The sequence below is a fragment of the Patiria miniata genome, unplaced genomic scaffold (assembly GCF_015706575.1).
Source record: "Patiria miniata isolate m_02_andy unplaced genomic scaffold, ASM1570657v1 HiC_scaffold_27, whole genome shotgun sequence".
Lineage (NCBI taxonomy): Eukaryota > Metazoa > Echinodermata > Asteroidea > Valvatida > Asterinidae > Patiria > Patiria miniata.
The window spans coordinates 6,700,517-6,715,004 of NW_024037066.1; the positions used below are offsets into that span (position 1 = coordinate 6,700,517).

At 41.8% G+C, this 14,488-nt stretch overlaps 1 protein-coding gene across 2 annotated transcripts in view; it reads right to left on the bottom strand.

Moving 5' to 3' along the window:
• Positions 1-1,136: 1,136 nt before the first annotated feature.
• The window catches only part of LOC119734450 (gamma-aminobutyric acid type B receptor subunit 2-like), a 76,250-nt gene continuing 62,898 nt past the window's right edge, over positions 1,137-14,488 (bottom strand). For both annotated transcript variants that reach the window (XM_038207955.1, XM_038207954.1), the window contains exons 13-18: positions 5,878-5,988; positions 5,322-5,450; positions 4,613-4,784; positions 3,793-3,962; positions 3,097-3,216; positions 1,137-2,509 (exon numbers count right to left, since the gene is read on the bottom strand). In XM_038207955.1, coding sequence (XP_038063883.1) covers positions 2,441-2,509; positions 3,097-3,216; positions 3,793-3,962; positions 4,613-4,784; positions 5,322-5,450; positions 5,878-5,988 — 771 coding nt within the window. In that variant the 3' untranslated portion in view covers positions 1,137-2,440. The remainder of the gene's footprint in view (positions 2,510-3,096; positions 3,217-3,792; positions 3,963-4,612; positions 4,785-5,321; positions 5,451-5,877; positions 5,989-14,488) is intronic.

Consider the following 14,488-nt stretch of genomic DNA (forward strand, 5'->3'; position numbering starts at 1 on the left):
TTTTTTCTGTCAGAAATTTTAGATTAATCAATCCTACCTTTCTTTGCTTGCGTGATCTGAACTTCCTCCGGCTGCTATCGGTAGATTTCAAATTCAAAATTTAGCGCGGGAAAATTCAAAAGGGACTCGTCTGCTCGCCTCCATGCAGTGCGGCGGCGTCGCAGTTTGTTTCACTCGCAATAGTGTTGCTTCATGTCCAAAATACAAGATTCTGCATTGATCACACTGTCCAGGGTAACTACCATTATCAATGGAGCAGAATTATTATACTGAGAATTGCAGATACGTTCTAAATATCGTTTTCCTCCTGCACGTTCTCCGGCGCCATGACGACCTCGTGGCACCAGAAACTGTGAAGACGTACTAAACATTGTCAGTCACTTGGGGGCGCTGTGCTTGCGGCGCTAGCCGTCCACGTTTCTGTTTTCGGTAATTACATGTATTTGTAGTGGACTCAGACAGCAGTCATTTGGTTTCGGTTTCATTAAATAAACAGGCCTAAATCTGTTTTTTCTTTCTTTCATAAACAGTTTTACTGGGGGCACGCAAGGGGCACACGCCTAGAGGGACCAGGACAGGGATGATGGGGGGGGGGGGGGGGTTGTCCCCTCCAGACTCGGTTTCACTCAAACTCATACACTGTTTGAAAGGCTTCGAAATAGAATCTTATAATCAAGGGACTTGATTTCAACATGATCTGGCCTATGGGCCTTACTCACGAGTCGGCCATATTGGATTGATAGTGAGGTAACATCTTCATTTTTGGAACTTTTGTACAGAAATGAAAACAATGACGTTACAATTTTAAACAAGTCTGCTTTGATGAATAATTCGTGATTAAACATATCTAATGTTTTAAGCCACATGTTAAAAAAAATGAAAGTGAGGCTATGGTGCTTAAAATAGTTTGGCACCATCCCATTCAACAGTTCACAATTGATCACATTTTTCAGGGAACACGACAAAAATGGCCAACTTGTGCATAAGGCCCATATTTAAAGTCGGGGTAATGGTTTGACACTTTAATTACAGAAGGGTCCTCTACTTGAATGCTAGTCTCTGAGAACAGCCGCATTTGAATAACATATATCAGCAGTATAGCGTAAAAAAATGACAAAAATTGTCACAAGTAAAAGTACGTGATTACCATTTGTTTTATTCGTGGAAATAAAAAAAACTTTGCAGTAAGAATACACAAACTAGACTATTTAAATATCTTCAATTAATACAGTCCGAGGTTCTGTGTAAGTTATATGCATTGAATTGCTTTGACTGTCATGTAACTGAATTTAAATGGCAAAACATGTCTTCACAAATATCAACAAAATAACACCTACAAAACGACAAGATACATTAATAATGTATAACTGTCGAGCATATCACGTGACCCGTATTCCCTAGTCTTGTTTCGTCTTAATTTGCCGTCCTATTACAGTATTTATACCGAGGTTATTCCTTCACGATTTATTACAAAGACATCTATATGTGGTAACGTGCGTTGAAACCTATTACGTGCAGATTGTATCTACTTCAAATTAACAGTTAGTGATCTTTACTTAATCAGTATTGTGCACGGTTATTTTTTATAAACAAGAACAGACAAACATGATAAAACCCGTAAACCCGTGTCATCTCGTGCACATCATATAGTTTTTTTTATTTTTTTTAAATGTGAAGGCAACATAACTGAGCAAGACGTTTAGGCCCGTACTGTTGTCTCTGAGTGGGTATTACAATTCAACTTTTTTACAGGCTATGCATTATCCAGGAATGTTAAAAAATTAAAAAAATGTTTTCCTTTACTTAGGATTGGTTGCTAAATATCTAGCTATTAAACGAAAATGCACCGAAAATAACGAAATCTTAAAAAAAAGATCGACACTTTCTTCGACGACGCGATAATTATAGTGGCCCAAACAGTTTGCATGAATGGAGTTCGGTTTCAGGGCTAAAAAACTAAAGCTGCGTATTGCTGTATACACGAAATCACTTACCAACTTTACTTTCGTAATTAAAAGTTTGATACGTTTTGAATCAACTCTTTTAAGCTTCACATGTGTCTTGTGTATGCTGTACTACGTCTGGTTCTTTTCTAAATATACTTGTGCACGGTATCGGTAAGAAAGTGAATTCCTGTGCTCAGAAAGCGTCTCTTAATCCTGACTTTTCTCAGTGAAAAACTGAGTGAAAATTCAGAACATTCAAGTCCAAAAAGTTAGATAACATAAAATCTGCCTATACATATTAGGTGATATAGCACCTGGCGCCATGCGACGACGTAATACTCTATGCGTATTTGCCTGTACGTTCAGCCTCGGTGTCGTGTAAACTCAGCCTCGGTGTCGTGTAGGCCCATAGTAGTCCTAAACTCAGCCTCGATTTGGATCTCCTGCCTCGACAGCGGGTCAGTATCCGTTGAATTTAAGCCTCATTTTTAAGCTCAGGGTACCAGTTCTGCGGATGCCAGCTTCTGCAGTTGTTTCATGAGCGCTTCCAAATGGGCATTCTTCTGCAATAAAGAATTGAAAGGTTACAAATTAATGTAGAATACGATTGTAATGCCGAATTCGCGAGTACCCGCGTCTTTCACGCAGGCGCAGTTCTAGAGCCAATATTAGGGGGGGGGGGGGGGCTAGCAGGATGGATCCAGAATTTTTTATCAGGGAGGCGTGCTAAAATGTAGACCGGTTATTTTCTCCGGACAGGCCTCTGAAAATCAATAAGGGGGGGGGGGCTCGTGCCATATTTTCAATGGGGAGCGCTGATGAAATCCTACAATTCGGCACACTATATTAATAAAAGTGTACAAATGCACCCTTCGCACGACTATTCATTTAGGGGGACTGTTCGCATGTACGTCACATTCTTATATTTTGCTAGTGCAATTTCTTTATGGATTTTTTTTTGGGGGGGGGGGGCTAGACAATTATTATTCGCTGCCCAAACGCTTTGTGCAAAATTTTACTTCAGAACACGACGATATCTTTAATTTTGCTGGTACCCCGAAAGAAATATTGTCAAATCGTGATGTGCACATGCGCAGTTGGAATACCGAACTCGCATTAAAGAAGAATTGAAGGTGAGGTTATTTTTTACCTCTTCTAGTAGCTGTTTTAATCTGCTGATGTTCGCCTGCTTGTCCTGGCTGATAGTAAAGTTACTGGACGGCATAAATGTGTTGATTCGTGCTCCCTCCGTGGTTTTTAAAGAGATAAACTAAACACAACCAAAAGGAACAAAACCTGTCATTGTGAAAGTTGTTTTTTTACCCTATTTTTTCCCTATAAGTCGGGGACTTGTATTAAAATAATTAAAGTCCAAGTGAATTTTAGAAGTCATTAAACCTGTAAGAATGAGATCAAAATGTAAGGTCTGGACGGTGTTCGCTAAAGGATTGGTGGAATGAAGCACTTTAACAAAGAGGAAGAACATAAGCTCACTTTCCTTCTAAAACCACAGTACTATGTTTTGGCCACATCCTTTCTGTGTAAACCAAACAAACAGTTGAAAATGCACTACAGTTGCGTGTATGTGGTACGGAAGCTTATGTGGGGAGGGCAAATTGGTAATTTTTTTCTGAAACGTGTTTCTCAATATTTTCTTTCATGAAACTTGGGGGGTATTTCCCGGGGTATTTCGGCTGTGCGGTACCGTACTGGTGCTTTCAAGAAGGGGAAAAACAGGCAAATTCTGAGAGGGGGTTCCCTCCCCTCCCCTCTCCCCCTTCCCCCCCCCCCCCCCCCCCCTTTGCTGGAAACGCAAATGAAGAGTCAAGTAACAAATCGCACAGACCTTGGGAATGAAAACGAGGCACAGCATGACCGTGTTGGCGACGAAGAGGGCGCCACTGACGAAGGCAAAGACGAAGTTGATCTCGCCTCGGGCGTGGCTGAAATAGGCCACGGGGACGGTCAGGACGCAGGTTAGCCCCACGGCGTAGACTGACAGAGCAATGTGCTTGCCTTGGGAAAGATAGAGGGACAACTGGTTAGAAAGGTTTAAGGCTGAAGCTGCGTTAGTGGTACTGGTTTGAAAGGTTTATGACAGCAGCTGAATGTGCAAATAACTGGATAAAAGGTTTATGGCGGAAAGACCGTCTAAACTGGTTTAAAAGGTTAACGGATGAAACTGAGATTGGTTTAACTGGCTAGAAAGGTTTAAGGCTGAAGCTGCAATACTGTTAAACTGGTTTTAAAGGTTTATGATCGCGGTTGAACGAGGGATCAACTGGATTTAAGGCTTATGGCAGAAAGACAGTCTAAACTGGATTTGAAAGGTTAACGTTTGAAGCTGAGATGCGGTTCAACTGGCTATAAAAGGTTTGAGGCTGAAGTTGTGATACCGTTAAACTGGTTTGAAAGGTTTATGATCGAAGGATTGACTGGATAAAAGGTTTATGGCAGAATAAGAAATTTCGAAAGACAGTCTAAACTGGTTTGAAAGAGTAATTAACCGTTGAAGCTGGGATAAACTGGTTAGAAGGTTGAGGGCTAAAAATGAAAGAGGGTTCTTCAGGCTTGTGAGCTCAGTACCTGGGATTTTTTAGGGGGGGGTAATCCTTGGTAACATAAATGAATAAACAATAATAACAATAATTGGTCACGTGGCTCACTGTCGTTCAGCTGGCTGATGCGGACGTTGCGGGTGGACCAAGCCAGGAAGATTCCGAAGATCAAGAGGGCGCCCTTGTAGGCGAAGATGGCGATGGCGAAGTACAGCTCCCGGTCCGAGGTGCAGTAGGACAGCGTGGGAACCTCGTACTCTTCGGTTTGCTCGTCTCGCAGCTGTGGATACCAAAAAAACTCGTGTTTATGAAACTTTGGTTTCGTCATCAGCTTACGTACGCCCCTGATTCAGGGGACTACGGCTTAGGGTTTGTACTCTGTTTCAAAAACATCAATTCAATACTACAAGACTATAGGCATGATAGGTTAAGAGCCATTTGGCTCATGACTGTAATTAAGGCTGTTGTTTCACTTGTCCTTATTCTATAGGTGTTACATGCCAATAAACCACAACTGAAATAAGGGTAATGAAGATTCGTTGTTCTATCCCAGGAAGATTTAGTGGAATAATAGCGGATACTTGGGATGACTTGGGCTTTAAGAAAAAAAGAGGGCTATTAAGGGAAACTATAAAGCGCTGGTATCTAGAATCAGGGCAAGTGAATATTACAAAAATTCTCAATTGAAAGTTTGCTACAACTTTATCTTCAATAATTGTATATAAAACAATTTTATAATAATTAAAACAAAATGAACACTCATTAAGCTGCTCTTTTCAATTAAAACCTCGAGAAGATTTGTTGTTGTTATTTTTACCACAGGGTCCAATTCGACCGTCTGAATGTGAATGGGGTCCACCAGTATCCAGGCAACGAAGATCAGGACGTCCAATAGGACGAAGAATCCGATTGACGTCATCAGTTTGGAGTCGGTGATGGTGGCTCTCTGTATACATGCAAAATGAATAGACCGATCAATCCGGTTCGTTAGTTTGACGTCACTTCAGGTTAAACCACGTTATAATGAATAATTTTATGAGTGAACAAAAAACAACAAACGGACAAGAGCGGGAGTTGAACCTGCGACCACTTGTCGGTTGAGCGCCGTATATGGTTCGAGAGGGCATTTCGATTCCTTTTTTTTGGGTCAATGTATAGTGCACTCTATACACCAGTATATGATTTGGTATAGGAATAGATGTTAGCCTGACGATGAAATTATCTTGATATGGTTTTAAAAATCGAAGAACTACGGAAAGGAGTGAAAGAAATTAAAACAACTTAGTGTTGCATTTCCCTTCCATGAACGAACAAAGATGCGAATGACGATTGCAGGACTCTAGTAACTTCCGGGGGAACGCCCGATAACTTACCACTTTGCGAACTTTCATGGCACTGGTGTAAATGTGGTGAATTCGGTAAGTCTTCATGAAAAGGGCGCCAAAGGCTAGCGACAGGCCGATGCACAGCGCAGCTGACGATAACTGCGGAGTCAAAAAAAAAATACCTCGTGCTCACAGAACAGCAGGTTGTAGGGTCCTTGTCCTATGGTTGAACAGCCCAGGCCAGCCGCCCAGGCATGCACTGCTCATAATCACATGCACGGCAGGCACGTAACTTGGTTTCCGGTGTAAACTTCTTGATCTGATTTCCAGAGGTTTTGACTAGAGCGTCATGGTGGATCCGTAGGGGGAGGGGAAACCAACACCCAACACCCGGTTAGCCGCTGGCTAATGTTAGCAGACAGATATAGACTAGTAAAATGGGCCAAAAAATAGTAAATGAAAAGCGCAAGTACCTTAATTTATGCTCAAATTGCCTTCTAAAGCAGACAGATATTTTGAGGGGCATGCCCTGGACCCCTTCGTATCGACCCCGTTGCCTGAAAGCTATAGCCTTTCTTTCAGCGTGTAGTATAATAGTTAATACACAAATATTGAAAGGCGAGGTTCAGGACGCTTCTCATGTTCCTATATGAGGGATTCATACAATTCGATGACATTCCGAAATGCAACCGCAAGGTGTTGAACTTTACAAGACAGTCTCATAAAAAGCAAAACTCACATTGGGTTTGTGTTCACATGCAGCCCCGGCCTCTCTAAAAAAAGTTTCGATTGCGATAAAAAAATAATAAAACCCGAGGCTGTGTCACAATATTCAATGAGAGTAGGCAACCACTCGCCACACAAGTGACAGTCATGACAGTCAGTTACAAAGATGACACTATAGGCTGTCCCCCTGAAAACAGCAAATAGTGAACCCACTTCTTCGCAAAGACAGCTCTAGACAAAAACACAAATCTTACCCCCAAAACCCAAGATAGATTATCCTAGTAAAGCTGGTCGGACAGACCACTTTGGTCTGTGAGTATTGAGCCAAGTCAGGCTTATGCAAGTCTAACTCACAATTGGTAGTGAGTGCGAGTCAGTCAGTTAGTGAGATATATAGGTACAACGACGTTGTGTGCCTGGTAGAAGGGCACAATGCGCGTACGCCCTTATGCAATAACGCGTTATCACCAAAATGTTCCCAGTAAAAGGGCATAATGCAGAAAACTGCCTTTATTTTAATGAAATTTAAATATTTTCGTCAGAAATTAACACAAATTGTTCCAAAAACTGTGATTCATACTTGTGACATATTGAAAAGTTGTGCGATTTATATAACGCGTGTGAGAGCATTGGATTTATAATACGCGGGAGGGAAGTTTCAGTTTTAAAATGATTTTGCGTCAGAATGCTCATACGCCCTTCTGCCGGGCACCCGACGAAGAGCGCTGTGGGCTGCGATCAGCCAAAACAAAAAAGAGGGACCTTTTGATTCCAACAACACAACAGCAACATTTCACATACCGGTACTTCGTGGTTTGCATTTTCTAATATTCTGATTTTTTTTCCTAGTCCGAAATAGTCTGGTTTTACCTATCTCACTGAGTGTCACTCGTGCTAAGACTGGTTTACCTATCTCACTGAGTATCACTCGTGCTAAGACTGGTTTACCTATCTCACTGAGTATCACTCGTGCTAAGACTGGTTTACCTAGGCTCACTGAGTGTCACTCGTGCCAAGACTGGTTTACATATCTCACTGAGTGTCACTCGTGCTAAGACTGGTTTACCTAGGCTCACTGAGTGTCACTCGTGCTAAGACTGGTTTACCTATCTCACTGAGTGTCACTCGTGCTAAGACTGGTTTACCTATATCACTGAGTGTCACTCGTGCTAAGACTGGTTTACCTATCTCACCGAGTGTCACTCGTGCTAAGACTGGTTTAACTATATCACTGAGTGTCACTCGTGCTTAGACTGGTTTACCTATCTCACTGAGTGTCAGTCGTGCTATGACTGGTTTACCTATCTCACTGAGTGTCACTCGTGCTCGGACTGGTTTACCTATGTCACTGAGTGTCACTCGTGCTTAGACTGGTTTACCTATCTCACTGAGTGTCAGTCGTGCTATGACTGGTTTACCTATCTCACCGAGTGTCACTCGTGCTAAGACTGGTTTACATATCTCACTGAGTGTCACTCGTGCTAAGACTGGTTTACCTAGGCTCACTGAGTATCACTCGTGCTAAGACTGGTTTACCTAGGCTCACCGAGTGTCACTCGTGCTAAGACTGGTTTACCTATCTCACTGAGTATCACTCGTGCTAAGACTGGTTTACCTATCTCACCGAGTGTCACTCGTGCTAAGACTGGTTTACATATCTCACTGAGTGTCACTCGTGCTAAGACTGGTTTACATATCTCACTGAGTATCACTCGTGCTAAGACTGGTTTACCTAGGCTCACCGAGTGTCACTCGTGCTAAGACTGGTTTACCTATCTCACTGAGTATCACTCGTGCTAAGACTGGTTTACATATCTCACTGAGTGTCACTCGTGCTAAGACTGGTTTACCTAGGCTCACCGAGTGTCACTCGTGCTAAGACTGGTTTACCTATCTCACTGAGTATCACTCGTGCTAAGACTGGTTTACCTATGTCAAGGAGTGTCACTCGTGCTTAGACTGATTTACCTATCCCACTTATTGACTGACAGTCACTTGACCTAGACAAGAGGCTTGACTATAGTTTTGTTTCAAAGTGCTTAGTTTGGCAAAAAACTGATTACCTCATTACCTCACCTAGTTTTGAGTATCACCCGTTATCCACGGAGCCAAGTCCTGTATAACGTCTGATATGTCTAGACATGCAGATATATGCAAGCCGCGCGCCAGCCAATCGGAGTCCACTTTACTAAATCGTGATGTCATTTCATTCCTAAATCAGGACTTAATGGTATGATTGGTCAATTCCAATGCAGTGTTTTGTAATACAACAACAGCCGGCCGCGATATCGCGTAACATGATACAGAGCGAGTGACACATTGTTTTGAATCCATGTCTATGACGCGCGACTTGTAACAAGTGAATAACCGAAGTCCCGATAAAATAAGCGCCCGCTGATTGGTCAAAATCTAGGAGGTCAAGAGGCGGGGTCTTGCCTAATTAATCAGCGAATCTGTTCACGCATAATAGACCATAGACTATACCTCACCTTTCGGCTGGTATAAGCCGTAGGAACTATTAAGGAATCTTTACGCACGGGAAGAGTCGAAGTTCGGAGAAATTTCGGCTCTTTTCGCAGTATCCTAACAAAAAAGTGATTTTTTTTTTCTAACAAAGCTGAGGCCATGCGGTGGAACTTGGTTCCGGGCGCACCAGCTGTTACCGTCAATTGGCTCCCCTGCGCCCGGCCTTCAGTGACCTCATACGTGATGATCGGTACAGGAATAGCTTCGGGACGAACACTTCACAGAAATCGGACTTAATTCGGAATTCTAGCTCGGGCTAATATGAAACACCGAGTATTTTCACTGAATTATGGAATCCTTGGAAAGTACCTTACCCGTCGTGATATGGTCAAATCTAAGAAAAAAAATTCATAGACTTTTTGGTACTTCTTGCGCAAATACATGTACTAGGCTGGCCAAATTTATAAGCAAAGTAGTGATTTCGTCTTCGGCAAAAACTCATTGAGTCGGCAAACTGAAGGAGGGTGTGCCATACTAAACAATCCCTGTTGTTAAGGACAAAATAAGGACATTGAACGCAATATTTGAGCACTTAAAAAAAAATGTAATTTTAAGGTTTTCCCGGCTTTTTACATATACATTATTTATACAAATTCACCAACTCTAGCATTCAATTTCGTCCGAGAAAAGTTTCACACGCTCTTATCAAATCCATTTTAGTAATTTACCATTCGATTTCACAGTTTGGTCACCCTTTTTAGTCACCGGGTCGAGAATATTCGTCATTACAGATCAAATTCGTCTAAGCTGATGCCGAATGGCAACATTCAGAGATCGAATTCGTCTTACATAGGCTATATCAATTAGACGAATTTGATTTCTGAATAACGACGTTTGGCGTTGACGAGACGAAATCGAATACTCTGGGACGAAAACGCGTGCTCATTGTTTGAATTTGCTTGAACTAAATTAAAAATTGTCGGACAAAAGACGAAATTAAACATTGGAAGTGCACTAAATCGATGTTGATGGACAAATTTGAATATGAGCAACATGTTTAAAATAGCTAGGAAAACCTATAGTAGTCTCTTCAAAATTTCCAAGGGATTAACCTTGGCTCTGACCTTCTAAGGAATTGACCTTGACCATGGTATGTAGTAGTGCAATTCGGTTCCCCGCGTCCTCTGCAACTATGAGGATTTGGCGTGAAACCGGGGAGTGGTTTGACGGGATGTATTCGTTCCGGGCTTGATGTAGGGCCTAATTATGCATCTGGGGCTTGGTGGAACCGTTGGTTCCTGGCGGATATGAGCCACAGACAGGAAGAACAAAAACTGCAATGAGTTACCTGTCACGCGCTTACAGAAATATGATATCATTATGATATCAAATTATTTGGCTTTCCCCGTTCTTGAAAATTTGACTATAGGACTCAAGCAGCTACGTAAAATCGTTTCAGATATCGCAAGAGCACAAGGGAGGTATAATTTTCGATGTTAGTTTTATTAAATTTGGCATTATTTTGTTCTAAGTGTTAAGTTATGGCCAGAAAAGAAACCAGTTTTTTTCTCAAGTAGTTGGGGAAATTTAGAGGGAGATGCTGCGCCGGAGATAGGGGGATGTGTACAGCATCTTCCTCGAACAAGATGAAAGCTATTTTGTGTAGTGGTTGGACGGTATCCAGAAGGAGGAAATGACCAAAAAGGTGGGCGGGGTGCGATTTTTAAGCTCTGGCAGGAGCTTCTACATGTCACTTGGTGGTTGGTCGGTCGGTCGGTCGGATGGTCTGTCTGTCTGTCTGTCTGTCGCAGTCACACTTGTTTCATTTTTAAGAATGCGAGCAAATGATAGATTTGGAGTGGACGCAAAATGAAACCTCACTATCTGGGGTGAGTGGCTGTGTATGATATAATGAATTGATACGTGACAAATATAGTTTGTGCTGGTCCCAGAGATCCCAGGCTATAGTCCTCTTAGTACCTGACCGACTGACGGACGGACCGACCGACCGACCGACCGACTGATGACTGTAATTTATGAATTAGACTTGCTTATAAGTCTCACGTTGGTCCAAATGTTTATGATCAGCTGTACCGGGCAGCGAATTTTCTTTTCCCAAACTACATCCGCATACATGGCTGTTTAGCGCCCTCTACGATATTTTTATGACATGTACGCAGGTATATAATTATGGCCCCACGTTTTTGGCGAGCAGTGCGATAGCTCAGTCGATACAGGGCTGTGGTTTTGCACCGCGAGGCTGCTACGACATGTCTTGTCTTGTTTCTCTGAAACGTTTTGTTTGATTGCCTTTATGACATGTGGGATTCCCCAAATATTTCGCGTCTTGTATCCCTATTTATAGCTGAAATATCTTGAAGCAAAAATGGGAAACTGGAATAAAAGCGCTGACGATATTCTCTTGCGAGTCCCGTGATATTGGGTGGTTTTGTAAAGTTTTCTTAACAAATACGCGGGCAAGTACGATACCAACAAAAAAATGTTCCCCACTTTCAGGATTTAGACAGAAGACTTACCCTAGTGCGAGTGCACAATAAGCTCTGGCCGTGTTGCAAGAAGTCTTGCTTGAAAATCGATTATGAAAATAATCACTGCCGGAGCTAAAAATGCGACGCCGAACAATGCGACGCCGATGGCACATACGGAACACCATACTTTTGGTCAATTTTCGGGGACAGAGGGACACAACGACATACATACAGACAGACAGACCACTAAGTGACAAGTAGAAGCGTTAAGCTCCTGCCAGAGCTTAAAAATTACATTTAATGAGATTAGTTTGGAAAACCGCCAAAATGTGCTGCACCCTATGCGGACTGTAATAGCCGTAGGTCAGCAAGAACACGAACTGAACTACTATCAGGTGCGGATCCAGGGGGGGGGGGGGGGGGGGTTTTTTGGGTGTCAACCCCCCCCCCCCCCCAGCTCTGTCAAAAAAGAAATGATCATACAAATTCCTAAAAAATACTGCGAACCCCCCCCCCCCCCCCCCCCGCTGTGACACCCAAAAAGAAATTATACTGGTATAATGTCCGCCTGTTCAAAATACGGTAAACCATTCTGTAATCTAGTGTTAATAATCGTCGAATTGAATAGCGCCCCCTATTGAAATATAATACCAGCCCCCCCCCCTCCCCCCCAACCAGTTTTTGATTTTACGGAGGCCAAGTGTCCGGAGAAAATAACCTGTGTACATATTCAAATTTTTTGGCTGATGAACCCCCCCCCCCTCCCTGCGAAAATTCCTGGATCCGCCCCTGACTATAGTCAACTTTTATTACTAACAAGTTTCTGTAAGAGTGTCAATTAAATAATGCTTACATAAAAAGTGCTGATTAACTGTTAAGGATTACGTGGAAATTTCCATGCAGACGTGCCGAATGCGTAAGTGTTGGTTTTCAATGTGTTGCCTCGTTATCCACCTTCTCCATCAGTTTAGATAATGGTATATTTTTAGCCTCTTTCTAACATCAACATTACTTCACTATTCCTAGAAAGTTCAATAGCGCAACGACCCTAGAGCGGACCTCCGTCAGCAATCGCGATAGAACCAACCAAAACCAAAAGTGGAAAAGGAAACTCAATATTGAGGAAGCACATTAAATTCTATTGCAACCGCGACATCCCTAATTGATATTACACGAGTGTTTATTGGTGATCCATGGTAAATCCGTACTTAATACCAATATTTGATTCTTGCAGTTTTACTGGAACCAATCGCAGGGGGAAAAATGTGTATAGCACCAACCGTCCTTATCCAAAGATGCTGCATTTTCACCGTGCAGGGACAACATTACAGTTACTATTATAGCTAACCCTATAACCCTCCTCCACTCCTCCAAAATCCTCATGGCGGTTTTGGAGGATTTTGGAGGATTGAGGATGAATGGTGTTTTAGCACATGAAGAATTTGGAGGATTGAGGATGAATGCATTTTGAGAGGCAGGACTGTCTGACGATTTTGAACGATTGAGGCGCTGGGTAACAACCTTCATTCGAACATAAATGCATAATTTTGAATGATTTTGGAGGATTGAGGATGATTCCTGGCAAAAAGGCGCTCTTTATAAGCTTCAATACTTTCTAAATTAAATAGGATCATTCTACCTAAAAAGACATTCTATGGGAGATTTGGGGCCGTTTGGTTTCATGTCAATGCCCGTCCGTGGTGGGCAATGCTGCAAATATCAATAAAAAGCGCAAGTCATTATAGAACAATCAGTTCTATCACGGAGGCCCCCTTGCATGGCGGAAGTATGTGCTATAGCCATTGTTTGGGTGATCTGTCTGCCAGTTGCTTTGTACAATAGCGTTCACAATGGTTTCTCCATCGAAGGGGGCCTTGTGATTGTGGGAAAGCAGTTACTCACTTCGTCAATAATGAATAACAGATGAAGTTAAGAGCACATACATATCAACATACAGGTAATATAATGCCCGCAAAAGCAACATGCGGTTTGATTATTTTTCCTTGAAAGTACCGGATTTTGCGGGAATACAGGATTGCCGAGCTCCCAAGGATGCGACGTCCTTTAGGGAGAATTGCACGGTTTGGAAATTGCTGATATTAATATTTCCTCATTCCTTATTTTTTTCCGGACGATAATTCTTCGCGACATTTCTTCTAAACGGTGCATGGTATTTTTTTTGTAAAGTTTTGCATGAGTTCGTGAATTTAATGTAATGTAATCACATATTATTGATATATCCTATGATTATTCATGAATTGTATAACTACATGTATTCTTTGTGAAGGGGGCAGACCTAGTACAAGCTTCGGCTTCTTGTCTGGCCTCCCCATACTATTATTTCAAAGTTCCGTTAAAATGTTTACCTGGTGTATATTATTCAACTGAATTACCTTATAGTATGGAAATAAACCTGAAACCTGAAACCTGAAACTCGAAACTTCAACACTGATCCCAAGGTTTGCTATAACTTTGACGTCATCATGACGTCTCTTGTCTGAAATTATATTATCTTAGTTGAAAACATGACTAAAACTTTTTCAGTTATAACTCATAACAAACAGACCAATCACGTTCATACTTTGAAAGTCGATAAAACATTATCTTGATCAATATATTTGCTATCCGAAGGCAAATTAGCCTGAAGTTTTCTTCTGGGGGTAACTACCAGAAGGTCAAAAATAGGTGAATTCAAACTACCAACAGAATCCTCAAAATTCAAACAAACTGTATTTCTTCGCGGTGGGCCAAGGGATAAAAACAAAACTTAGCATGAGTTTGAATCCTGAGTCTGAGGATGTGAACACTTTTGTGACGTCATCATAACGTCATCAAGTATCAAATTACAAGCGATTTAAGTTCAACTTAAATGACTCTGAATTATAACTTTTCAAATGAATGGAGTACCGTTCTCATTTTATTGTAAACATTGCATCAGGAATTTTTTTTTTTACTCCTGTGCACAAAGCCATTTGACC